Source organism: Crinia signifera, chromosome 2 (assembly GCF_055691185.1).
Source record: "Crinia signifera chromosome 2, ASM5569118v1, whole genome shotgun sequence".
Classification (NCBI taxonomy): Eukaryota; Metazoa; Chordata; class Amphibia; order Anura; family Myobatrachidae; genus Crinia; species Crinia signifera.
The window spans coordinates 135755264-135780883 of NC_139218.1; the positions used below are offsets into that span (position 1 = coordinate 135755264).

Sequence of the window (25620 nt, forward strand, 5' to 3'; positions counted from 1 at the left end):
CCACATGGCTAAAACCTTGACCCCCATATGAATTATGGGAGATTCCAAGTAATGCTATAAGTCCTTCATCTACAGATCCCAGTAATCGAGTGAGGCAGTAAGGAATCAGAAGCTGCTACAGGTACCTTGGTCCATGGTCATTTAGGGCTTTGAAAGTCAGTAAGCCAATGTTTAAGACTATTTGTAATCTTCCAGGCAGCCACTAACTGGACTAGGCAATGGATGTTATGTGAGTGAATAGCCTGGCAGCTGCGTTTTGTACCAGCTGTAAGTGGTGCAACTTTTTCACTGGGAGGCCAAGGTAGAGGGCATTGCAGTAGTCTAATAAAGATTATACAAATGCATATATGACTTTTGACAGGTATTCAGAGGGAATAAAGTGTTTGATTCTGGGGGGCGTGGCTTGGCAGCCATTCTGAAGGGCAGCATCTCTCCCCAGCTCCCACATACCCAGCAGAGAACCCTCATCCCCCTCACCCTAGCCGGCACGAAAACCCCGCCGCTGCCTTTCAGATAACCCGGGGACCCGGGCGGTGCTTGCTGCGGGGCCGGGAACGGCTTCCCGACCCTCCCGCGGACTGCGGCCTAGCACGCCGGGCGAGGCCGGGGACTGGATTTCGGCCGCGGCGGCGGCTACACGCGGGAGCGCTCCGGGGGCTCCTGACCGTCCCCGCTGCACAGCGGAGCAGCGGACCTCAGTCCACCACACACTGCGCCCCTGCCGCTGTCCGGGCGCCGTGGAGGAGGCCGCAGCCGGGGACTCAATTTCGGCCGCGTTCGCGGCAGCAGACGCACGCGGGGGGGCTCCGGCGGTACCTGGCTGCCTGCCCCCAAGTCCACACAGCGGACCCCGGCCTGCACCTCACCCCACCACTCCACCAACGCTATTTTGGCTTCAGAAGAGGGGCTGCACAGCTCAGCGGGACCTGGACCCCTCCAGCCACTGGAATTAACCCTTCACTGCATATACACTGACCCGGCTGACCATCCCTTCACTCAGGTACTCAATAACAACATATGTGGCCCTGATTGTGGGGCTCCAAGTCTGCCTGGTTGGGCTGGGGCTTGCTCACTGGGGAAGCCTGGGCTCATCTCCCTACAGTGCCTGGAGCATTCCCCCAGACCGCCAATCGCTGCACTACCTGCTGCGGGGGTACTATCAGTATTAGGAGATGTGCACACTTCCTAGAGTGAAATCACCTGCTATAAATTAATACCAGGCCTCTCAAATCCTCTATGATACCCCTTACTAAGGCTACCCCCCATCTAAATTACACAGCCTATCGGATTCACCTGTCTCCCATGCTGTGTATCAACCATCTCTTCTGTTCTATTTGAACTGTGACTGATTTCTGCTTCTACACCTTCATGTTTGACTATAATACTTGGAAGGACTAGGCAATGTAACCTGGTCCGGCTCTCCAAACCCCAGCGGGCCTGACATGACCTCATTCCGTCCCACTCAATAATGTGACCATCTGCATATACACCATGCAACTTTAACTCCACACAGATAGCCTTCATACCACCCCGATTGCGCTCTTTCAACCACCCCCTCCATCCCAGTAATCTCTCTGTATATGAAAAGGTTTCTGATACCGCTTCAAATGTCCTCTGCGGACCCTGCTTTGGCCCCCTCCGAGGTTACCACTTGTGGGCACTCCACGGACTCTGACCGTTCCTCCATCAGATCTATCTCTAAAAAAAAACGCAAATCCACAACCAAACCAAAGCAACCCAAAATGAAGCCGGCCGATATCGCGGCAGTGCTTGGCCCCTTATTGGATGAGAAACTGGCTGGGCTCAAAGAGGCCATTGACTCTACTCTCACTCAACTGACCCACCATTCCCAGCGTTTAGACGAGGTTGAACAGAGGATTTCGTCTCTGGAGGATGACCTTACTGCGAGCCAACGCACTGTCGACACCCAATCTAGAGACATTGCGGCCCTCCAGGAGAAAATCGACGACCTGGAAAACAGGAGCCGTCGCAATAATCTGAGGGTGGTGGGTATTCCCGAATCAGTGAAGGGTCCTGAACTCCTACACCTCCTCTCTACTTGGCTTCCCGAGCAGCTGGCACTCGATCTCAAGGGGGTCCCTCTTGCCATAGAAAGAGCGCATCGCATCGGCCCGGATAGGCCCAACCGTGGGGGTCGCCCACGCCCTGTTATACTGAGGATCCTCAATTACGCAGACAAAATTAAAGTTCTGGAACACTACCGCAAAACTGCCCAAATCTCCTACAATGGAGAACGCCTACTCATCTTCCAGGACTTTTCCGCTTTGGTGGCCGCCAAGCGCAAGGAATTTACACCGGTCTGCAAACATCTCATTGACTCCAGCATCAAATTCTCCCTAATATACCCGGCTCGTCTTCGGGTGTTTGAGGATGGAAAGCCACGCTTCTTCGACACCCCAGAAGATGCAAAAGCTCATTTCTCAATTCCTGACACCTGAACTCCTCCCTCTTTCATAAGGTTTTATTCCCTTCTGCTGGAGCCTACTGTGGATGCTGTCAACTATATCTGTGGACACCTCATTTACGTTTAACTGTATGTTGGCTATGATGTGTGAATATTCTCACATACCGAATGCTAGTTAGGCGACCGTTGGGTCTCTAAATGTTTTATTGCTAATGTTCTTTCTATTAGTTTATAGGTTGTTTTTTGTTTTTGTCCGCTCTGACCTCGGGCCGATTCCCTCTGTGGGGTGCCCCCCCTTCGCTCGCTGGGACGGAGGGGGGTTTCCCTTATCATTTACATCTTACTATATGATCCCGCTCACAGGAGTTGGTTAGCATAACTGACCACACTCCTTCACCTATATCCTCCGGGAGAGATACCCCTCTTCTCTCGTTTAATGTTATTTCCTGGAATGTAGAGGGCCTAAATCACCCAGTTAAACGGCGCAAAGTCCTCACACATTTACAACGTATGTCCCCACACATTGTTTTTTTACAGGAGACCCACTGGGTTGATGGCTCACAACCTGCACTTAGGGCCCCATGGCTAGGCGAATACATTTCTGCTCCATTTACCAACAAAACTAGAGGTGTGGCTATTTTATTCAACAAAAATCTACAATATTCTATAGTCAGAAAGTCTATAGACCCCGATGGTAGATTTATCTTGCTAGATGTACTCATTGATAATATTACTTATACCTTGTTCAATGTTTATGCCCCTACGAACCCTAATGAATCCTTTTTTTCCTTAGTCCTACAGAAATTGCTCTCATGGGAACATACCAACCTCATCTTTGGAGGAGACTTTAATGCAGTCGTCGACCCATCCATGGACAGATCAGGGGTGAGTTCACGCCAGCCTCTAGCACTTTCTAATCTTCTTTCACCTTTATGCTCTCAGCTCTCCTTGATCGACCCTTGGCGTATCTTTCACCCCCTACAAAGAGATTATTCATTCTTCTCCCACCCCCACTCGACACACTCTCGTATAGACTATTTATTTATCTCAGACCATCTCCTCCCTAAGGTGACACATACCTCTATTCATGATATCATCATCTCTGATCATGCCCCTATTTTGCTATCTATTAGACTGTCCCTCCCCCAATCCTTCACCAAATGTTGGCGCTTTCCGACCCATCTCTTTTACTCTAATGATTTCCTATTGCATCTTAAACATTCATGGCTCAACTACACTACTGATAATACAACTCATGTTAATGATCCCCCACTGTTTTGGAACGCCTCGAAAGCAGTACTCAGAGGACACATTATGTCCTACGTAAGCTCTACTCGCAAACAGTTTACACTCCGATTAAAAGACTTAAGTAGGACTCTTACTGAGGCTTACAGAACCTATAAACACTCTGACACCCCTGCTAACAAGGAGGCGTATCTCTCCTCTAAACTGCTTTACGACACATTTCTCACAGAACACGCCCAGACCAGTCATAACTATTTTAAAAATAAGCTACATAGATTTGGAAACAAATCTGGCAAGCTTCTGGCCAACCTAATTAAAGGATCACGCTCCCGCACGTGGGTCCACACGATCAAACAATCAGGAACACTTCTCACTGATCCCAACGCCATTTGTACAGAATTCATGGATTTCTATAAATCTTTGTACTCAGTAGGCCCAGACAATATAACTGAAAGTGAAGTTTTTTTAACAGCCTCTAACCTACCCACACTTTCACAGGAGGAAAGCGACATGTTAGATAGCCCTATCACGGAGGAGGAAATATGCACCACCATTAAATCCCTCCCTAATGGCAGAAGTCCGGGCCCAGATGGTTTTGGTGCTGAGTTCTACAAGCTACTCTGCCCTGAAATCTCCCCGACTTTGGCCCTTCTTTTTAACCATATTCTGACCTCAAGAAACCTGCCACATAATTTCAATGAAGCCCAAATTATAGTCCTCCCGAAACCTGGCAAGGACCCCTCTCTTGTCGGCTCATATCGCCCTATATCCCTTCTAAACCAAGATTTTAAAATTTTAACGAAATTAATGGCTAATCGCCTGCAGAAGTGTCTACCACATTTGATCTCACCTGCCCAGTTGGGCTTTGTTAAAGGGAGACAATCTGTGATGGGCATCCGTGCAGCCATTGTCGCTATCTCCTATACCCGTCTCCATCAAATTATTGACAATATTCTATTGAATTTAGATGCCGAAAAGGCTTTTGACCAGATTGCTTGGCCTCATCTCCATAGAGTTCTGGCTAGCCAACTATTTGGTGAGTCTTTTCGAGCTCTCATTAAATCCCTGTATACCAACCCCATAGCTAAAGTAACAGTTAACAACGTCACCTCCCCCTCCTTTCCCCTTGAAAGAGGGACCCGTCAGGGATGCCCCCTATCTCCCCTACTCTTTAATTTAGCACTTGAACCGCTCCTCCGCTATATTTCATCGTCACCTCACTTACAGGGTATTTCTATAGGCACTAGGGAGTTACGTACAGTGGCTTTTGCTGATGACATCCTCCTCTTTCTATCCAATCCCAAATATTCTGTCCCTTTTCTCATTGACACAATTAATAGATTCTCCTCCTTTGCTGGATTTTCGATTAATTTTCAAAAATCCGAAGCTTTGGCCATATTTGGCCAGGCACGGATAGGATGGTCCACTCCTTTTCCCTTTAAATGGGCTCCCTCTCACATAACCTTTCTAGGCATTATTCTTCCCCCACATCCCCATAACCTATACGCCTGCAACATCACTCCTGTTATTCAAAAAATAAAACAGGAACTTGCTCTCTGGCAAAATCTGCCTCTTAACCTTCTAGGGCGCTGTAACCTCTTTAAAATGGCTAGCTTCCCCAAGCTTTTATACACTTTACAAATGACCCCAATTTTGCTTTCCAAATTTGACCTGTCAGCGCTTAATGCCATGATCTCTAAATTTATTTGGAACTCCAAAAAACCCAGGATTAGTCTTTATAAATTAATGCAAACTACCCAAAGAGGCGGTGTCAACTTGCCCAACATTAAATACTACAACCTAGCCTGCATTCTTCGCTTCGCAGTAGATTGGATTACTGACTCCAACATCTTTACAGATGTATCCCTAGATTCCCAACTGTGCTACCCCCTTTCTCTTAGCTTCATTTTACATGCTAAACCCTCCCAATTAAAATCCAGCCAATACGATAACCTCCTCCTTTCTTCCACTGTTCATGCATGGCGACGGGCTAGGAAATCTCTACATTTAAAACATTACCACTCCCTGTCCCTCCCTCTAGTCGGCAACCTAGAATTTCAGAACGGCAAAGCCACGTCTCCTTTTACTTCATGGCGCTCTTTAGGCATTTTATCCCTACGCCACTTACTGAACACTTCACACGAACCACTAACTTTCGACAAAGCCATGTCACGCTTTCATTTGGCCCCTCAACATAAATTTGCTTACCTCCAAGCCATTCACTACTTAAGATCCATACTGCCCAAACTAACACCCCAAGACATTACGAACCCTCTTGACTCCGTCATCCGCACCCGTACACATACCATATCTACATTATATGCTCGAATACGCCCCGAATTGGATCCTGATTCGGACCTTCCGAGTCTTCACAAATGGTCTTCACAAATCACAACCCTTGACCCTGACACCATCTTATCCACATTCCTTTTAAATCTGAGGCTCATCCCTGCCAGCTCTTATCAAGAAATGTCCTACAAAATCCTCCACAGGGCATACTTTTCCCCTAAACGTTGCCACCTGATGGGTACTGCTGACTCTTCTGACTGCCCAAAATGTCACTCACATGGGGCAGACTTATTCCACTGCCTATGGTCCTGCCCCCATATTCAAACCTTCTGGAATACCCTGCATAATTACGCTGCCTCTTCACTGAAACTGACCTTTCACTGCAGTGACTCCTGGGCTTTATTTGGATATGTGGCAGACCAAACTGGGGTCCCCAAACATGATAAAAAACTTCTTGTACTTTTATCAGCGGTAGGTAGGAAGGCTATTCTGCAGCAGTGGATACATGACACTGCCCCCTCACTGGAGATGGCAACTTCTCGATTACTTTTCCTATTTACCATGGACTGGTTGGAGGCATCTCTTCACAAGGAATCTATGACTTCGGTCCTGTTCCAAGTGTGGGACAAATACATTCAGACCCTGCCCCCCAGGACCAAAGAGGCCATCCAGACCTGCTTCCAGTCCACTTCATGGTATAACCTTCAGCTTCTTCAGAACAGAACCCCCATAGTTATGTAACTACTAGGCCTTTGCTACCCTCTTACCTGCTCTCTCCCTCTTTCACATAACCCCCTATCTCTCTCCTTCTTTCCTGCTGGACGGCTGGATCAGTCCATGGATGGGTTGTCGGCTTGGAGTTGGGAGCGGACAGTTGATGTTATTGTTCTTTGTTTTATTATGTATGTGCATATACATATATAATTTTGTTTTGTTTTTTTTTTTTTGATAATACCGGATATTGTTGATTGTTCTTGGTAACGCTCCTTTTCAATGATTGGTGATGCCTCTGGCTTCACACACGCCATATGTATCCTTACACCAATATTATGTCCAACATGGAATTACTAATAGAGTTACCATATTATGTTTCTTCCTCTGTTTATATAAGTTTTGGAAAATTTGAAAATGGTGAATTGTTCCTCACTTGATACCTTAATACTAGCTTCATTGTATGTATCATTTATGACCTGTGAGGTTCAATAAAACATATTTTGGAAAAAAAAAAGTGTTTGATTCTGGCTATATTCCTCAGATGAAAGAATGAGTATTTGACTGTGGCTGATATCTGATGTTTAAGGATATAATTTCAGGAGAATGCCATGATTCTGAACATGTTCTGATGGACATGAGGGGAAAACCATTTGCAATCACTCACCATCAAATGGTTTTCCCCTCTGTTCACAATGCAGAGTAAGCCAGGACTTACTCGGTGCTACGATGGCTGTCGGGAGGAGGAGGCTGCTGCCATCAGCGGCCCCTCCCTCCCAATGACCGGGGAAAGCCTGCGTTTTCTGGGGCACTCCCAAAAAATGCAGGGTTAACGTCCCCAGTTACAATCACCCTGTGAGCAGCTAGCGATGGCCACCTTCACCCAGACAGCTTGCGTATGAGCACCACATACCATGCACATGCGCATGGTCAGATAATCCACAGCCCTGCATTCTGGTCTGAATGGGACCCAAAAAATGTAAGTATACTGGGGTGGGTTAGAACAGGGTAGGGAGGTGTTGGTTTAGGCAAAATAGGGTACTTAGGGATAGGAAGAGGGGGGAGGTTAGTGATAGTCTGTGGGGAGGGAGAATAAGGATTATGCAATTTAAAGGGGGGCTAGAATGAGGCTTCCGGGGTTTAGGTGGCTGGGTGCATTGGTTAGACACTAGCATGGATGGGTTAGGGTCAGGCTGCTGGAGAAGGGAAAGGTTAGGCTTTGGGGAGGGTATGTATGCTTACCTGACCCGTCAGATTCCCTTCTTCAGGATGCCAGCATTGGTATTCTTAACACTGGCATCCCGATCGCCAGTCATCCCTATGTAACCCATAGGAGTAGTCCCCTCCAAAAAATAAATACAACTGCATATGTGCATATTTAGGGGTAGATTTATTAAGCTCGGTGAAGTGATAAAGTGTCTGGTTTTTATCACCGGCCAATCAGATCCTACCTGTCATTTTTCAAACCAAGCCTGTAACTTCACAGTTAGGAGCTGATTGGCCTGGATTGATGAAAACCAGACACAATATCGCTTCACCGAGCTTAATACATCTGCCCCATAGTTCAGTATGTGCATTACACGGGAGCAGTTATGTTCCGGAGATATGCAGAGAATATAAATATAACTGGATCATTGCTAGCAAGTCAGACTATGCACATAACCAAAGGGAGGATTCATTTGTACAGCTACCACATGAACACTGTGTGACTGTGGTTTCCTTGTATGTGAAAGTAAAGAGTAGCTATAGTGCAATGCCCTATGAAACATTGGACTAATTGCATTGCTACTGCAGTTTACATTTGTTCATCCTGCAGCTAAACCATGCCAAGGGCACAGCTGGTAAAATATGCTTTGGCCATAACTTGTAATATGTCATTCCAAAGCTGTAACATCTCACAGATATGAAGATATAATACATTAAAAAAATAGTTAAAAATATACCTGTGGCTGACTAGAAAAATAAAACACAAAGCTAGCAAGTAACATATTGGGGAGATATTCAATGCAGGGTGATTAGTGGAGCTTTTCAGATTTCTGTTGATGCAAAAATACTGCAGCTCTTCCCCCCCCAAGTCCAAAGATCTGGGGCCTGGGGGTCTATTTGGGAATGCAGCCAGCCTTAAGGTAATGAACAACTGATCAAGTGCCATTCCTATAAGGCATCTAACAATTCTAGTGTCACTGCACTATTTATAGAAGACAATATTTCTTTATCACATAGTAAAATGTTACAAAACAACTTTGCAGGTTACCGTAACAACAATAAGGAAGCAGAAGCATTTAGAATTTGCATTCCAAACATTGTAATGTGAAACTGTAGAAGTAGACAATGGCTGCACCTTCAGGATTCTCACATATTTAACCTAAACGATCACTTGAGACTTTCGATTATATTATTATATTGCTGTAAGGAACTCAAGTTAAAAATGATGTGCATACTTAACATTGTTTGAGTGCACCAAAGCTGGAACACAATGCACGATGGTTGGAATCGCAAAGAATGACTGTAGTATACCAGGGGTAGGCAAACCGTGGTACCACAGCTGCTGTGGAACTATGCATCCCAGCATGCTCTGTGACAATTATGCCATTAAGGTGAGATGTGTAATTCCACAGCAGCTCAATGCCAGGGATTGCCTACCCCAGTAGTATACTTCTGGATGAAGTGCACAAAAGTATGATTGCAAAGATACAAAATTAAGGTAAGGCAGTTCTAAAAGTGGGTGCTGCAAGACACTTGCAGGGGTACCTAGAGATGGTGGTCCAGTAACAATACCAATATCAATTTGGGCCATGTAACAAAACTAGTGCTGATGGCTGTCAATTATAAAATATGTGGACAGAGAGAAGCGTAACCTTGTCTGCCACCACATAACTGAACCTGAGGAGGACAGGTAAGCACAGGTTACTAAATGTAATCATTTTTGCTCAGCTACTCAATAAGAAATGCTTGGTCTAGGGGTGCTGTGGAAAATATGCTAATAGTGTTGTCCGCCATACATAGGTGTTTTAAGAGAGGTGGAGGCCGGTGTGCAGCCTCCCCCGGCCAGGTACCCTCCTCTCCACCTGGAGCATCACTGTGCTCTGTAGCGGCAGCAGCACAGCGCTGTAGGGTCTGAGCACTAGAGCACATGCGCAGATCACTGAATAAATTAGGCAGTGCCCATTTTTATGGGATTTTAGCAGTTCTGAGGCCAGCATTGCAGGACATCTATAAAAGTTTTTTTAAGTAACTCTGAGACAGAGAAAGACAGATCCCATTCACCTGCAAATGTTCCAGTGCAGATTGCAGGCAAGTTATTGCGGCTTATCTTTGCAAAAAAAAAACCCCGCAAACATCTAGGGTGAAATGTAGTAGGATGAGAAAATCAGAAAGTGAGAGATTTGTTAAGAAATTTCCAGGTTTTTTTTAAAGCGGCAATCATTTACAAAGCAAAAACAATTTGATTTTGAAGTGTGAATGATTGCAGCTTTAAAAAAATAAAAATCAAGATTTCTTGCCAAATCTCTCAATTTCTGATTTTCTCATCCTAAGAAATCTCCATTTTTTTTTAAAGCAGCAATCCTTTACACTTCAAAATCAAACTATTTTTGCAGTGTAAATGATTGCCACTTTAAAAACCTGAAGATTTCTTACCAAATCTATCACTTTCTGATTCTCTCATCCCATTTAATTTTACCCCAAGTATTTAGCATCATTTTTATTATTGAGATTTTTATTTTTTAACCTACATTTAAAATTGCCACAATGAACTGATAAAATACATTCCAAATGAATGAATTTCTCCATTTTATTGGAGGGAAAATACCTTAAAAATGATGGGGATGTTCTCTCCAAGTGGGTCCACATTCTGGAACGTAAGCTTTAGAGGCACAGCATTTGAGTTGAAGTGAGAGCAGCCCTGATAATACAAATACACAATTATTACCTAGAATTGATGGTAGTATTAGTTTTTAAATCAAAATGCAAAAAAAGCATTACTTAGAGGGGAAAATTATGTTTACCTAAAAACCATCATTGCTATGTATTTACAGTACAAGTCAGAGAATTATTGTTTTGCCCTACTGTACATCTCTAATTCCAGTCTCACAGTATGGTGTCAATATGTTATTTTATTTATTTATTAACAGTTTCTTATACAGCGCACACATATTCCGCAGCGCTTTACAGTGTATAAGTGAACATTCACATCAGTTATGTTGTCAGCATGGTAAAAAGTTGATACCATAAGTTTTGACATTGTCAAAAATGTCAGCATGACCTTTAAGAAGTAAATAACTATAAAACAGTGCCGACATTTCTGTGTAGATAAGCTAAATGTTAACATATTCAATGTTGACCTAACATACTAAACCTGAAATCACACCCTCCTCTGGGAGCCTTTCACTACAAGTGAATATAAACTCCAACACTGCTGGAAGAGGGAAACCACAATCTGGTAACAATAGGTGGGAAGTGTTTATTTAATGATAGCTTATGTGGTTAGCTAAGAACAATCTATGTAGGTAAATTAACAGATGCTAGTAAATAGAAATTCCAGTGACTGATATTTCTGCAACCATTGTTTTTTTGTCTAATAAAATATTTTGATTGAATACGTAAAAGTTTTCCTTTCAAGTCATTCAGTTTACTATTAAGGGGACATGAAGCAAATACAATTGCAGAAAGTTAAAAAGGAGGCTCAGGTGTACTAAGGAGAGATAAAGTGGACAGAGCTAAACTACATAAACACATGAGCTCCTGTCAATTTTCAAACACAGCCTGTAACATGACAGTTAGGAGCTAATTGGTTGATACTTAAAATGCTTAATCCACTTTGGGCCTTATTCTAGTTCACTCTTAGAGGTAAATTCCTTCTCAGATGGACAAAACCATGGGCACTGCAGAGGGGCAGATGTAACAGGTGCAGATAGAATTAGATTTGGGTGAATTATTTTGTTTCATTGCAGGGATACTAACTGACTGCTTTATTTCTACACTGCAATATAGATATCACTTTGAAGAAAAACCCCACCCAAATCTAATTCTATCTGCACATGTTACATCTGCCCCACCTGCAGTGCACACGGTTTTGTACATTTGAGAAGGAATTTGCCTCTAAGAGTGAACTAGAATAAGGGCCTTTATCAATCTCCATGGCTTAAGCTGGGTAAACACTATAATATACTAGTAAGCCCATTTGAAGCAAATGCTTTGAAAGCTAGTCTGCTACCTTGTGATTGCCTCTGTGTTTGGCATGTGAGAGAGAGAAAGAGATGTAGTTTAACTTGCTGCCAACAGATAGCAGAGGTTTAGAGAGACACAATCAGGCACTAGACACATATAGAGGACTAGTAAGCCCGCTCAAAGAAAAAGCTTCAAAGGCTATTTTGATTGCCTCTGTGCATAAGAGAGAGAGATGTAGTTTCACTAACTGTCAACAGATGCCAGTGTTTCGGAGACAAACGGACACTAGATATATATATATTTATATATATATATATATATATATACGTAAGTAGTGGTACCAGCGCTACGAACAATCCCCTTTATTCAGGGTTATTAGTAATATTTCTGTCCCGTTTTAGGTAGTGTTTTCCCACGGATGCTTCGGAGTGGCAGCTCCTCTCCTGGTGGTTCCTGTTCAAGGGAACCGTTCGGTAGAGATCTAGAAGAAAGATGAGATGGGCGCCTCCTAGTGCAATATGTTTATACGCTACAGTGATACCCTTCACCGTCCGTGAAACAAGCACCCCAACAAATTCAGGTGTACCGTTATTAGTGGTCCCCAACCACTCTGATAAGCGTTTGATTGTAAATAGACCTTGGCTCTCAGGAAATGCTTGCTTCCCTTTTTGATCATCCGAGATATTCCTCAAGGGAATCGCCACACGCTGCAGAGAAGACGGATCATCAGTCACACATCCTCCCATCCAGTTTATGAGCATCGCCATCAGCTGGATGGGAGGATGTGTGACTGTTGATCCGTCTTCTCTGCAGCGTGTGGCGATTCCCTTGAGGAATATCTTGGATGATCAAAAAGGGAAGCAAGCATTTCCTGAGAGCCAAGGTCTATTTACAATCAAACGCTTATCAGAGTGGTTGGGGACCACTAATAACGGTACACCTGAATTTGTTGGGGTGCTTGTTTCACGGACGGTGAAGGGTATCACTGTAGCGTATAAACATATTGCACTAGGAGGCACCCATCTCATCTTTCTTCTAGAGATATATATATATATATATATATATATATATATATATATATATATATATATATATATATATATATATATAGATAGATATATAAAATATGCATAATAACAGTATCACTCACGATGTTATCATGCATATCGTTTAGTGTGTACCCACTATATCATTAAGTATGCATGCTCCTGCAAGTCACTAACGATCCCCAATGATGTCTGAACATGCAGTCAAATCTGACAAGTCTATCAGGGACTGCATTTTCAACTGGACTCCAGGTATCGCCACTAAACGATATTGTTAAGAGTTCTATCGATAGATCATTCATATGGGCACATCGCCGATAACATAAATTGTATCAGCTGTGCTGCAAATCATACAGTGTGTACCCAACGTTAGTACATCTGTGACCACTGGCAAAAGCCCACTAAGCCGCTGGAGCAAATTCTGTGCTTGGAAACAGAAATAGCAATGGAAACACATACCTGTGGAACAATGCCTTTCACAAGGAGGCTGGGGCTTAGTGGGAGGCGACATGACCCATTTAGCACAAAGAACTGCTTCACATCCTCTAAGCCATTCTTCAGTATATCCTGTACAAGAGAACCACCACTACATGTTATTTACATACACAAGGTTTGCGTGTAAGATACTCAAGCATGTGAAAAGCATAGCTTTCTGTGTGTTGCTGGGTTTTATTCTCCCACCAACGTCTGCAGGTGTTTGGATGTGTTTCATAGGTAGAGGGGTACATTTTCTGAGATAGGAGTTCTTTTGAAGATGGGCCGTTGCCCATAGCAACCAAACAGATTATATCTATGATCTTCTAGAAGGTGCTAAATAAAGTAGAATCTGATTGGTTGCTATGAGGAACATCCCATTTTCAATAGAACTCACACCTAAGAAAATTTACGGTACTTGTTTTCTAGCACGGCACCACCGATTTTGATTATATTGAGCGGGTCGGAAAAATCACATCGATCGCATCGCATGCCAACCAAATCGCATGCGATGCGACCGACGCGATCGACCCAATTTTTACATTGGAATCAATGTAAAATGGTCCCTGAGACCCAATTTTACATTGATTTCAATGTAAAAAGCGCCAAAACCCCCCATTTTAATAGCAAACCCCCCTTGATGGTTTAAATGGCCCCCCATTGTTAACGCCAACCCGAAGCGTGACGAGCACAGCGAACCCGCGAGGGGCGGCGATACGCGTCCTCCGACCTTTTCATACCCCCACTATCCACGTCGGCGTGGAGTTGATTTTATATAGTGTGGCGAGCGCAGTGAGCCACCGATCCCGAAGCGTGGCGAGCCCCGCGAGGGGCCGCGCATAACTTCAAAGGTATACGCTGCGCTCGCCACGCTTTGGGCTCGGTGGCTCGCTGCGCTCGCCACACTATATAAAATCAACTCCACGCCGAAGTGGATAGTGGGGGTATGAAAAGGTCGGAGGACGCGTACCGCCGACCCTCGCGGGCTCGCTGCGCTCGCCACGCTTCGGGTTGGCGTCAATAGTAGGGTGGCGTTAACAATGGGGGGACATTAACCATACTTTCTAACCCTATACAATGAGAAATTGGCCATATTGGCCCATTTCCCATTGTTCCCTATGTAAAATCGGGTTGATCAACCCGATTTTAACTTTAAAAAGTAATTTAACATTATTCTCTATGGGGAAAATCGGGTTGATCGCGTCGGTCGCGTCGCGGCCCATTATAATGGGCCGCGATGGACCCGATCAACGCGATTTTCTCATTTAACATTATTCTCTATGGGAAAATCGCGTTGATCGCGTCGTGGGCCATTATAATGGCCCGCGATGGACCCGATCAACGCGATTTTGTCTTTCACCGGCAAATGCACTGGTGATTGACATAAAATCGGGTCCATCGGGTTGATCGCATGCCTTAAGTACCTTTAACTTAAGGCATGCGATCAACCCGACGGGCGCCGTGCTAGGAAACAAGTACCAAATTTACCCTATAGTGTCTATACACCCATCAGAAGTAACATGAAACCATGGACACATGAAGTACATAACATTGGCACCTGTCAAGGGAAGGATACATTAGGTTACAAGTGGACACACACTTCTTGCAGTTGATGAGTTAAATTTAGGAAAAATGGGAAAGCATAAGGATCTAAGTGGGGGATTTCTACGCTTCCAGCGGGTCCAATTTGGTCCCCCGGCCGATGGTGGGGTCTGTGCATGCGCATGTGCACACCCCCTGAGCGAACACCTTTGGGAAATTTCACAATCACCAAGGTGTTCATTCAGTGAGGGGAGAGAAGGGAACGGGCAGGAGGGGAAAGCAGGTGAATGCCAGAATTTAATGGGCACACCTATAGAAATACTGGGTCTTCCCCAGCAAACACAGGCATGTCGATGCCTGCTTCGGGCGCGCGGCTGACATCAGCGCCTGCCCCATCTCCGGCCAGGATAAAAGCAGTCTAGACTGACTTATCTACAAACGGGAGAAAAATTATTTGATGGTGGGTGACCAACAAATTATTTTTTGCCTGCGCAGCCACATGCAAGTGGATGTGTAATAGTACACATCCACTCACATCCAAATGCGGGTAATCGCTTGGCAGGGGGTAGGGGTAGACGGGGGTGGCATTTACCGGTTTGCTAGGCAGCACATGTGCTGCCTAGCGAACAAGTCTTAATCAAGCCCTAAACGACATTGACAAGGGCTAAATTGTAATGACTTGATGACTGGGTCAGAACAATTCCAAATCATCAGGCATTGTGTGGTGTTCAGGAATGTGAAGTGTTGGACACTGTGAGCTTCAAAAATGGACCCTGGAGCAGTGGCAGAAAGTCGGCTGGTGTGATGCACCACGAACAACATTTTCTTACATATCATGTGGTCAGTTGTGTGTTTTTTAGTTATATACCTGAGGCACCAGTATTAGACGCCAGCCAGCCTGCGGTGTTATGCTCTAGGCCTGGGGTAGCCAACCCTAGTCCTCGAGAGCTACCAACAGTGCATGTTTTGCAGGTCTCCTCACAGAATCACAAGTGAGCTAATTAGCTCCATCTGTGGATCTTTTAAAATGTGTCAGTGATTAATGAGTGCAGCTGTGCAGCAGCTAGGTTGTCTGGAAAATGTGAACTGTTGGTAGCTCTCGAGGGCTAGGGTTGGCTACCACTGCTCTAGGCAATACCACTTACCTAAACATTGTTAGAGACCAAGAACACCCCTTCATGGCTACTGTATTTCTTGGGGTCAGTGGCCTCTTTAAGCAGAATTATGCACCCTGTACACACTGCAAACATTGTTCAAGATTGGTTTGAGGAACATGATAAAGAGTTTAAGGCATTGGCTTGGCCTAAGTAGAGCATCTGTGGGATGTGATGAAAAAAGGTCCAAGCCATGGAAGTCTCATCTCGCAACTTAAAGAATCTGTTAGCTAAAATCTTGCAGACATATACACTACAGGACACCTTCAGAGGTCTTGTGAAGTCAATGCCTTGACCGGTGAGAGCTATTTTGTTTGCCAGGTGATTTTAAGGTTATGGTCGATGGGTGTATGTGGTAATGTTTTGTAGTTCAACCTTTTCCACAGTATGTTTCTCTCTATGCACCTAATGCAGAGCTGGACAGGAATCCAACTTGTGCTCTTAGATCTACAAAACTTGCTCTTGCATCTAAGACCAACCCTTGTTAAATCACATTTATCCTATAACCTTCTTAAAGCTTGAAATGTGTCCAGTTTCCATTATATATACACACACATTCATGCTTAAGGGATTTCATATAATAAATCTAAATAGCATTTTATAAATGGCAGGAGTGTGTCTAATATTGTAGTCCGTCAGATATAAAAATCAAACCCTGACACACTTACTGGTCTGGCTGACGGAGCTCCCTCTCTGACCTTTTGAGCCAACTTCGTTAAGGTGTTCACTAGCCAGCACTGACGGTCAAACTCCTCTCTCAGGCCTTTCCCGCAACAGCAAAGGAGAGCAGCAAGCAGGTACTGATAACGGATACTGAACTGAGAATCCTTCAGACAATCCTTTAGCAGCCTGTGTGGAACATTAATATTCTCAAAAACATGACACTAGATTTAATACAGATCTATATACATACATATGTACACATACAAATAGATTACAGCTGTACACACACACATATATGGACATTACAACTCACCAGAAGAAGTAGTGTGTGATCCTAAGGTCGCAGATGGCTCTTTTCAGTAGGAACCTGACAAGTGGGCTATCCAGGTAACATTCATATTTTAAAGCCTGTTTAGGAAAGCAACAGAAGAGATAAAGAAATATAAACACATTTCAAACCTAGATATTAAATATATGTAATGCAACGTTTACATGTTGATGCTGTGTATATGGGAGAGTTAGTGTTAGGAGGGTGGAGGGGCATTCTACTACAAACCCGTCTTATAGTGTAAATACAAAGCTTCTTAATTAGGGGCAATAGATCACATGCGATCCTGCTGCCCGGGACCTTCCCGGAGGGGAGAAGTTGCCCTAATGTATGGGGGCCTTAACTTTAATGATGAAATTCTGGCAATTTTGACATGTTTGCCTGTCTTCATTGACTACATCCCCTTTAAATCTATAACAGTGGGAGCACCAATCACTAATTCTGGTGTACAATACATAATGCCAAATCTTTGTGAATACTTTTAGCCTAATAAAAAGACCAGCAGGTAAATTAAATTAAAAAAGCTTTTAAACGAACTCCAATAATGACTCATAGTGAATGCACATTAAAGATCGCTTTCATTTTATATCAATACACTAAGACAGATGGCCCAGCCCTCTTCAAGGAATACATAAACCCTCCCCTCTTATGAGAGGTTGCTGCTAACTGGCAGCATAAATGTCAAATCAAAGTCCAACCTGCAATTACTTTAAAACCACTACTTTCATGGCAGGATCCTTGTAAATTATTTTTAGCACAAGTGTTGGCACTGTAGCACTAGGCAAGCCAGGGTGGGTGTGTATGTGTATGTGTGGGTGGGTGTGTATGTGTGGGTGGGGGGGTAGGGGGCGGGAATGAGGGACACAGAGTTTCCCATTCAATGTCTAAATAGCTACCTCTGTGTCCCACACTGAGCACCTGAGGGGATGGAGCCAGTAGCATCACCAGTAAAGGTGCCCATACACGGTACAATTGCCGGGTGCGATGAGATGCTCACTCCCGCACACATCTCATCGCACAGCTCAAAAAGTATGTGCTGCATATACTTATTGTACTAGATTGCATCTCATTGCATTACAAAACGTATGCAATGCCATCTAGTCCAAATTGCATACAATAATTGTACCGTGTATGGGCACCTTAAGTGCTGCTGCTCCTCTATGTAATCCACACATGGATTCCCTATGCACCACAAACCGGAAACTACAAATGAACTTAGACACGTTGGTAAGCAGAAGTCCTGAACTGGTGCAAACCTGTGCACAGCAAGAAGCCTGTGAGAATGTACCCTCCCTAGCCATTTAATTCTTAGTTGCACTTGTAAAGAAACATACACATACCCTCCAACATGACCCATTCCATTAGGTACAAAATGCTCTGTTCCTTGGCTTCCCTCTTAATGTATGATTGCCATCACCTGTGTTGAACTAGTTAATAGATGAGAAGGGTGTTTGAACACAGGTGATGGCAATCGTACAGTAAGTGGGAAGTCCAGGAGCAGAGCATTCTGTACCCAATGGAATGGGTCATGTTGGAGGGTATGATGCACTCTCTCCTCTCATCAGCCCTAGCACATTTCTGCTCTTCAGTTTATAAACTCATGTGCACCTTGGTGGAAATCTACTTGCAACAAAAAATAACAGTTTATATAAAGTGTACACAATTTTGAAAGATTTCTTCACAGACAATTGGCATTTAACGAGCAAAAAGACAATTTTTTTTTTGGTAATAAAAAAAAGGAATTACCTATCTAGTTGTTTCACTGGTTACAGTCTAGGTCAGGCATTCTTACCACGGCCCTGAAGGCACACCAACAGTGCAGGTTTTGTAGATATCCAGGCTTGAGCACAGGTGACTTAATTAGTATCTGAGGGATTCTGATTAAACCACCTGTGCTGAAGCCTGGATATCACTAAAACCTGCACTCTTGGTGTGCCTTAAGGACCGTGGTTGGGAATGCCTGGTCTAGGTATTGATTAGACCAGCGGTTCTCAAATTGTGGGTCCTGACCTTCTCAGTATGGGGTGGCGACTCCATGTTGCTGACCATCAGGCTGATGACTTTTCTAACCTCAGTCAGTGATTGAAGGAATCATCTGTTGACTTGTCTGTTATTTAGACTCCTCCTATCATTTTGTGCCTCCACATTGCTACCATGTATGTGCTGTCTGCTGACTACACATGTGATGTGATGACCTTCTGCAGTCACTTGCTGGGGTCCCATATTTATTTTTATTGTCTGATGGGGTCCCAGAGCAAAATAGTTTGAGGACCGCTGGGTTAGACTTACAGCTGCCGAGGGTGGGAACGCTTTAATGATGATCACCTGAATCTGCATGAATGTTAAATATATTCACCTGTACAAGCTGTGGAAGGTAATCCAGGAGCTCGGCATCAGATATGGAATCTATCCACTGCACGGCTGTACGTCTCACTTCTTGATCCGGGAACCTGGTTAAAAATAAAGCAAGTCGCACATCAGAACAAAACACATGATTTAGAATTGGCTGCCAAACTTCTATGATAACCTAGATAAAGGGCCATTTCAATTAGGTAAAGCAGCAAAACCACTTTTACCAGCTATGCATGTCATGTCGCGGAAGGCTGGTTCAGTGAGCAGCCTATAGAGGTGTCAGCATAATCAGCCCCGCAACTTTATTAGAGGTTTACTCAGTTGTATGTCATCCATACAGCAGAACGGAGTAAAGCTGGGTAATCGCTAGGCGATACATCATCCATTCGAGTGAATAGCCGATATAATATGGTCCTGTTGGCAGGTATGTAACCCCAATATGTCTGTAAAATATATCTTCAACAAAACACTGATTATATTGAAATATATATTGGTGCATCTGGCTGGGTGTATAGGGGTCCATCGACCGCCTGTACACGGCGTGATGGCCGGGTGGGATAATGAAATGCCCACTCATCTCGAAGCGTGTATTTTCACCCTAACTGGTCGTTCTGTCCATGGGACGGAGTGTCCACAGACATGTTTGTCTGGTGTGTATCAGGTCTTAGATTGGAAGTGATTAAACACACCTGCGTGCAAAAGCCCATTATATCCCTTAATAAATAACAGCATCCAGACCCCAGGAAGTATCGACAGGGCAGACTTGTGCAACATTTAGAAGTATGTTTCAAGACTAGTAACTGATCGTTGTAGAGATCAGATTACAGTTGATTAACAATTCTCTTTAAGGGTTCTATGCTCCTATTGATGATCGAATCTGCCAACTACAAAATCAAAAGTTAAGGTGGTGGTTCCCAAACAATGTCCTCAAGGCATCCTAGAAGTTCAGGTTTGAACACAGATGGTTTAGTCAAATTGACTGAAGTACTAAATACGTCATGGGTACCAAAGCATGGCTATCCTTAATGCCTGGACTGCTAGGACAAAGTTTGGGAACCTCTTGTATTAGGAATGAGTTATATGTGATTTTATGCCTGATAATAATTCTATAATAATCTCAAAAGATTACCATCACTAGTGTGACCAGAACATGAAGCTTCAACAGAATAGGTGGAGGTGAGGCATTCTCCAGCCATTACAGTCAATGATTGCCTCAATCTAGAGACGTATCTCAGTACTTGTACATACGTGGCATGAAGCAGACCCAGGGCATCCTGATGTTTCATTTGAGTCCACTGGCCTAGTAGAGCATAGATGTCTGGCAGGCATGCCCACTGCCAACTCGGTGCACTGGCCAACAACAGTGGAAGAGAGCTAATCTCGGAGTGACAGTAATAGCGCATCTCCCACAACCGTTTCTTATCCACGTCCGTCAGCCTGAAAATGCACATAACAGGGCAATGTTATTCCCTCCATGATGAACACACCAACAACCTCTGCCCATTACATTTTATATAAAGAGTTATATCACATAGTACTATAGTAATAACTCACATTATATAAAACATAGAGGAAACCAAATGTACAGTTTCAAAGTGTCTACAATTATCTGTATATTATAAAACTAGACAATATTATAAAGAAAAATAATAAAACACAATATTGATACAGTAAGACAACTTATAACGGTCCTAACAGAGAATGACTGTGCAGAGGGTGCTCAGATCTCAAGTCTTGTTTTATGTCAGGTCAGTGTTATTATGAGGCGTTCCATCAACTTAAAGAAGCAGATTTTATTTATTCAAACGCAGTAAAAGTGTAATTTCATTAATGTCATGAAGGCAGGCAAATATGTGTATCTGGTACTTTTTATCATAGTCCCTGCTGGGGAAGATCAAAAGTTCAACAAAAACAAAAAAAAATACTTTTAAGGCCCATACACACCCATTCTGCATGGTGCTTAAGCACAGATTGATCAGCACACATCAATGCACACATGCGATGCACCCAGGGCCGGATTAGGGGGGCACAGGGGGTCAGTACCCTGGGCCCCCCTGTGGTTGGCATGTATTTTTCAAAAAATATATATATTTTTTTTAGCTAAAGGTTTTATACATGGGAGTGGGGTAGTGCTGCAGCTTTGCCTATCTGCCAATGTGACAATGATTAATGGTGCTGAGCATCGGGAGTCAAGACACATTGAATGCACAAGTGTGCAGTGCATTACTGGGAGTTGACTAAGTCCCATGAGACTTTGCACAAGAGGGCAGAGGCTGAGAGGCTTGTGTTGAGCTCTGCTTGGTGGGGCTCATCATATGCTTCTCAGGCCCCTGGAGGACAACAGCAGCAGCAGCGGCCTCGTTATGGGAGGGTTTTTGATATCTGTCTTGTGACAAAAGGCTAGCACATAGAACATTTGTAACTTTGGCCCTGATTTTGGTCCACTTACAAAAGCAAATTTTATCTCTAATGAACAAAACTATGTGCACTGCAGGAGGGGCTGATGTAACATGTGCAGAGAGAGTTACATTTGGGTGTTGTTTTGTTTCTGTGGAGAGTAAATACTGGCTTCTTTATTTTTACACTGCAATATAGATTTACGTACAAACCCCATCCAAGTCTAACTCTCTCTGCACATGTTACATCAGCCTCACCTGCAGTGCACATGGTTTTGTCCATTAGAGAGAAAATTTTCTTTTGCAAGTGAACCAAAATCAGGCCCTAAGTTACAAATGTTCTATGTGCGAGCCTTTTGTCACAAGACAGATATCAAGAGGATAAATCAGATTCATTCCAAACACACTGGAGCAACAGCTGTTGTGATGCGCTGGTTCGGATTAATGTTACTTAAGCTGGGCATACACTAGCATGGGATTGTGCATCTCATCGGACCTGCTGTCAATCACATGCAATCAGGACGCTTTTCATGTGATTTATTTCCACAATCGCATATAAAGATCCCATATTTCATGTGATTCCCCTAGTGCAGGAGTGGGCAATAAGTGGCCCTACAGCTATTGATGAGCTACACATCCCAGCATGCCTTGGATCAGTTTCAGCATGGCCAAATAGCAAAACGAAGGCAAGGCATGCTGGGATATATGGTTCATCAACAGCTGGAGGGACGCTTTTTGCCCACCCCTGCCCTAGTGCATGGGGGCCTTGGCATTACAAATCAAAAGCACTGACATCTTCATTTCAGAATAAACTAATGTTTTAGAAGCCGGTAATGGCTGCTCTGTATCAAATTTAAGGAAATCATAAATAACAATTATTTTCTGTTACCCATATGTATATAAACATTACTCTGTTTATTTCAATTCCACAATATTTGTTAGTAAAATATAATATTTTAGTGTAGTAGTAAACAACCAACACCTGACTTAAAAAAAATACATCTACATCAGGCATGTCCAAACTGTGGCCCTCCAGCTGTTGTGAAACTACACATCTCAGCATGCCTTACCATAGTTTTAGCATTCCCTGTGGCAAGGCATGATGGGACTTGTAGTTTTACAACAGATGGAGGGCCATAGTTTGGACATGCCTGATATAAATAATACTTTAGAGTGAACGTTTCTACGTAGCAAACAATAAAACTAGGAAATAAAAAGTGCCGTAATAATATAACTTGGTCACTAGAGGGCGGAATACATGTACATCTGCAGAAGATGGGCCCAAGACTAACCTGTCAAGATGACTCTGACAGGTTCATGTCACAGGAGAGGTCCCAGGAAGTGACTGTTACAACATTAGAGACACCTGCTTTGGCCATGTTACAATGTCTTAAAGCATACAACTGTCATTTCTTTATAAACAAAGGCCAGAATTTTAATGTGAGGAAACATATGATGTTTGACAGACTGCTTAGCTGTAAAAGTGATCGGGGTTATTATAACATACAAAATAAACCTAATAAGAACAAGGATCAGTGAGGACCAGGAGTATTACATTTCAGGAGAATTCAATTACAGGTTTTGAAGTCACAAAGACAATGTCTTTGTGAAACCATGTTACAATCTTTCTTGCTGTATTCCCAGCTCAGTCTGGGTGTTGAGTTACCAGGAAACAGCTGCAGCATGCATGGGAGTATGTGGAACTCTCAGATCACACCCATGACATGTCACAAACTGCCCAATGTCTGACATCGGTACTCAACGTTTGGGCACATTTACACAGAACAGGGGAAGCGTGGGGAATTTGAAGTTGAAGTGCTTGTAGCCTATGGTGGAAATTAAATGTCTTTATTTCATGCACTGGTTTTAGGCAAAATAATCTTGATCCTAGAAATATAAGTTTATGGGGCCTACACATGGGGCGATTTCAGGGCATTTTCTAAGCTAGATTGCTTAGAAAATGCCACTACATCACTCGTGTGTAGGGACCATAGCAATGCACATCACTATCGCCCAGCAATTAATATCCAGCATGCTGGATAAATCTAGTTCATCGCCGGTCAGGGTCAGTGTTCTCACAGGAGAACACTGGCCATGAAGGATCGCTCAGTACACATCGCTTACACATTGATGTGTGCTGAGTGATCTTGCTGAGCATTCTGAGCGATCTAACATTGCTCTGCAAATCTCCCCTTGTGTAGGCCCCTTTACACTGCCCCTTTTACCTGTTCTAGCTCGTCTCCTTCCACTATAAGAGAGACCGTAGTCCATCGGAGCTGCTCAGCTCTGACTTATACACTAGCGGCTAGCATTAGACCATTGTTGGCTAACTATTAACAAATCACTTATCAAATACGGGAACTACAATTAAGGAAAAAAGTGATAATTTAAGGGTTTTTTTACATAAAAAAATTATTCTTGTGGTTATGGAACCCAGAAACGTACCAGTATAAGGACTCTTTCTGCATGGCCTCACGCAGCTTGCTCTTGTCCTCCTGGGACAGGCTAGACAAGTCGTATCTGGGACTAAAAGCCTCAATTTCTGGCTTTATGAATTTTACATCAAATGCAGAAGTAGGGAAGTCGATCTGTGGATAGATAAAAAGTGGAGTTTGTTTAGACTGTTACGTAGTGTTAACTCAAATTGTAGATGATTCTAAGTCACTTAGGACAAATAAAAATTTGCGCAAAAAAACAGTGAAGAGTGAAAATTAAATACCTCCCTATGGGGGAGATGTACTAAGCCTTAAAAAGTGATAAAATGGAGAGAGATAAATCATCAACCAATCAGCTAGTAACTGTCATTTTTCAAACACAGTCTGTAACATGAAAGTTAGGAGCCGATTGGCTGGTGATTTTTCACTCTACATTTTATCACTTTTTCAGCTTAGTACATCTGGCCCTATAAGTTCTAATTCATTCTTAAGTCTGTTGGTATCCGTTTGGGCTTTAGTAAATCATCCTGAAATACTGTTCAAAAAGCAAAACTCGATGCTTTGTAAATGTACCCCATAGACCTCTAACAAAACAATGATGTTTGAAACATACGGTAATACATTTGTATGACATCTAAATGTTTATACAGAGCACAAAGAACACACTGGTTTTCCATACTTTGATGCCAGTTTCAAATTTTTGTTGCAAAACCAGTAGAATTTCCAATCAAATTCAAACAGGTTTCCCACAATCCATCTCAGATAGACCTGATTGGCTGAAACCAGTGAGGAGTTTCTGTGCTTTTCTAAACAGTAAAGCAGGCCATTTATTGTCCAATCTGACTGGTTGGAATAAAAATCTGGTAATGGATAAAAGCAAATGACAGTTGATCATTTGCTTCAAAATGCTGTTTTTTTTATTCAATCAACCAGATCTGACAATACATCTGTAGGTGTATGGGTTAGCTTTACATGTCAACACTGAAGTGGCACATAATAAATGTTAAGATTACATTTTTATGGACAGTGCTCTGTGGAATTAACTCTTGTATGTTTTTACTACAGCCCACTCTTCCCTTGTCAGCAATATGACGTGGACTGTGCCCTCTGCACACCTAGTAAGCATGGCTCATAGCTACTTTAATGAGATCATACAATAAATACCAAAAACTTATATAGACAATTAACCTAGGCATCTTTTAGCAATGCAGCGGTTAAAGGGGACACTTGGTAATACTTCAGAAGAAAAGGAACAAAGGGTCTGTATATGGTGCAGAATAATAGCATAATACAGAGTGAGTCTCCAATATCCAAAATGCTTGGGGCCAGATGTATTTTGGATATTGGAGTTTCCGTAGTTTGGAATAATTGCATACCATAATGGAATATCT

The 25620-nt window shown here is 43.3% G+C and overlaps 1 protein-coding gene across 4 annotated transcripts in view; it reads right to left on the minus strand.

Moving 5' to 3' along the window:
* Window positions 1-25620, minus strand: part of PIK3C2B (phosphatidylinositol-4-phosphate 3-kinase catalytic subunit type 2 beta) — a 126442-nt gene that overhangs the window by 25083 nt on the left and 75739 nt on the right. For all 4 annotated transcript variants that reach the window (XM_083172898.1, XM_083172897.1, XM_083172900.1 and 1 more), the window contains 7 exons: window positions 24240-24382; window positions 20647-20835; window positions 19403-19496; window positions 17032-17126; window positions 16724-16904; window positions 13345-13452; window positions 10482-10574 (listed from right to left, as the gene is read on the minus strand). In XM_083172898.1, coding sequence (XP_083029024.1) covers window positions 10482-10574; window positions 13345-13452; window positions 16724-16904; window positions 17032-17126; window positions 19403-19496; window positions 20647-20835; window positions 24240-24382 — 903 coding nt within the window. The remainder of the gene's footprint in view (window positions 1-10481; window positions 10575-13344; window positions 13453-16723; window positions 16905-17031; window positions 17127-19402; window positions 19497-20646; window positions 20836-24239; window positions 24383-25620) is intronic.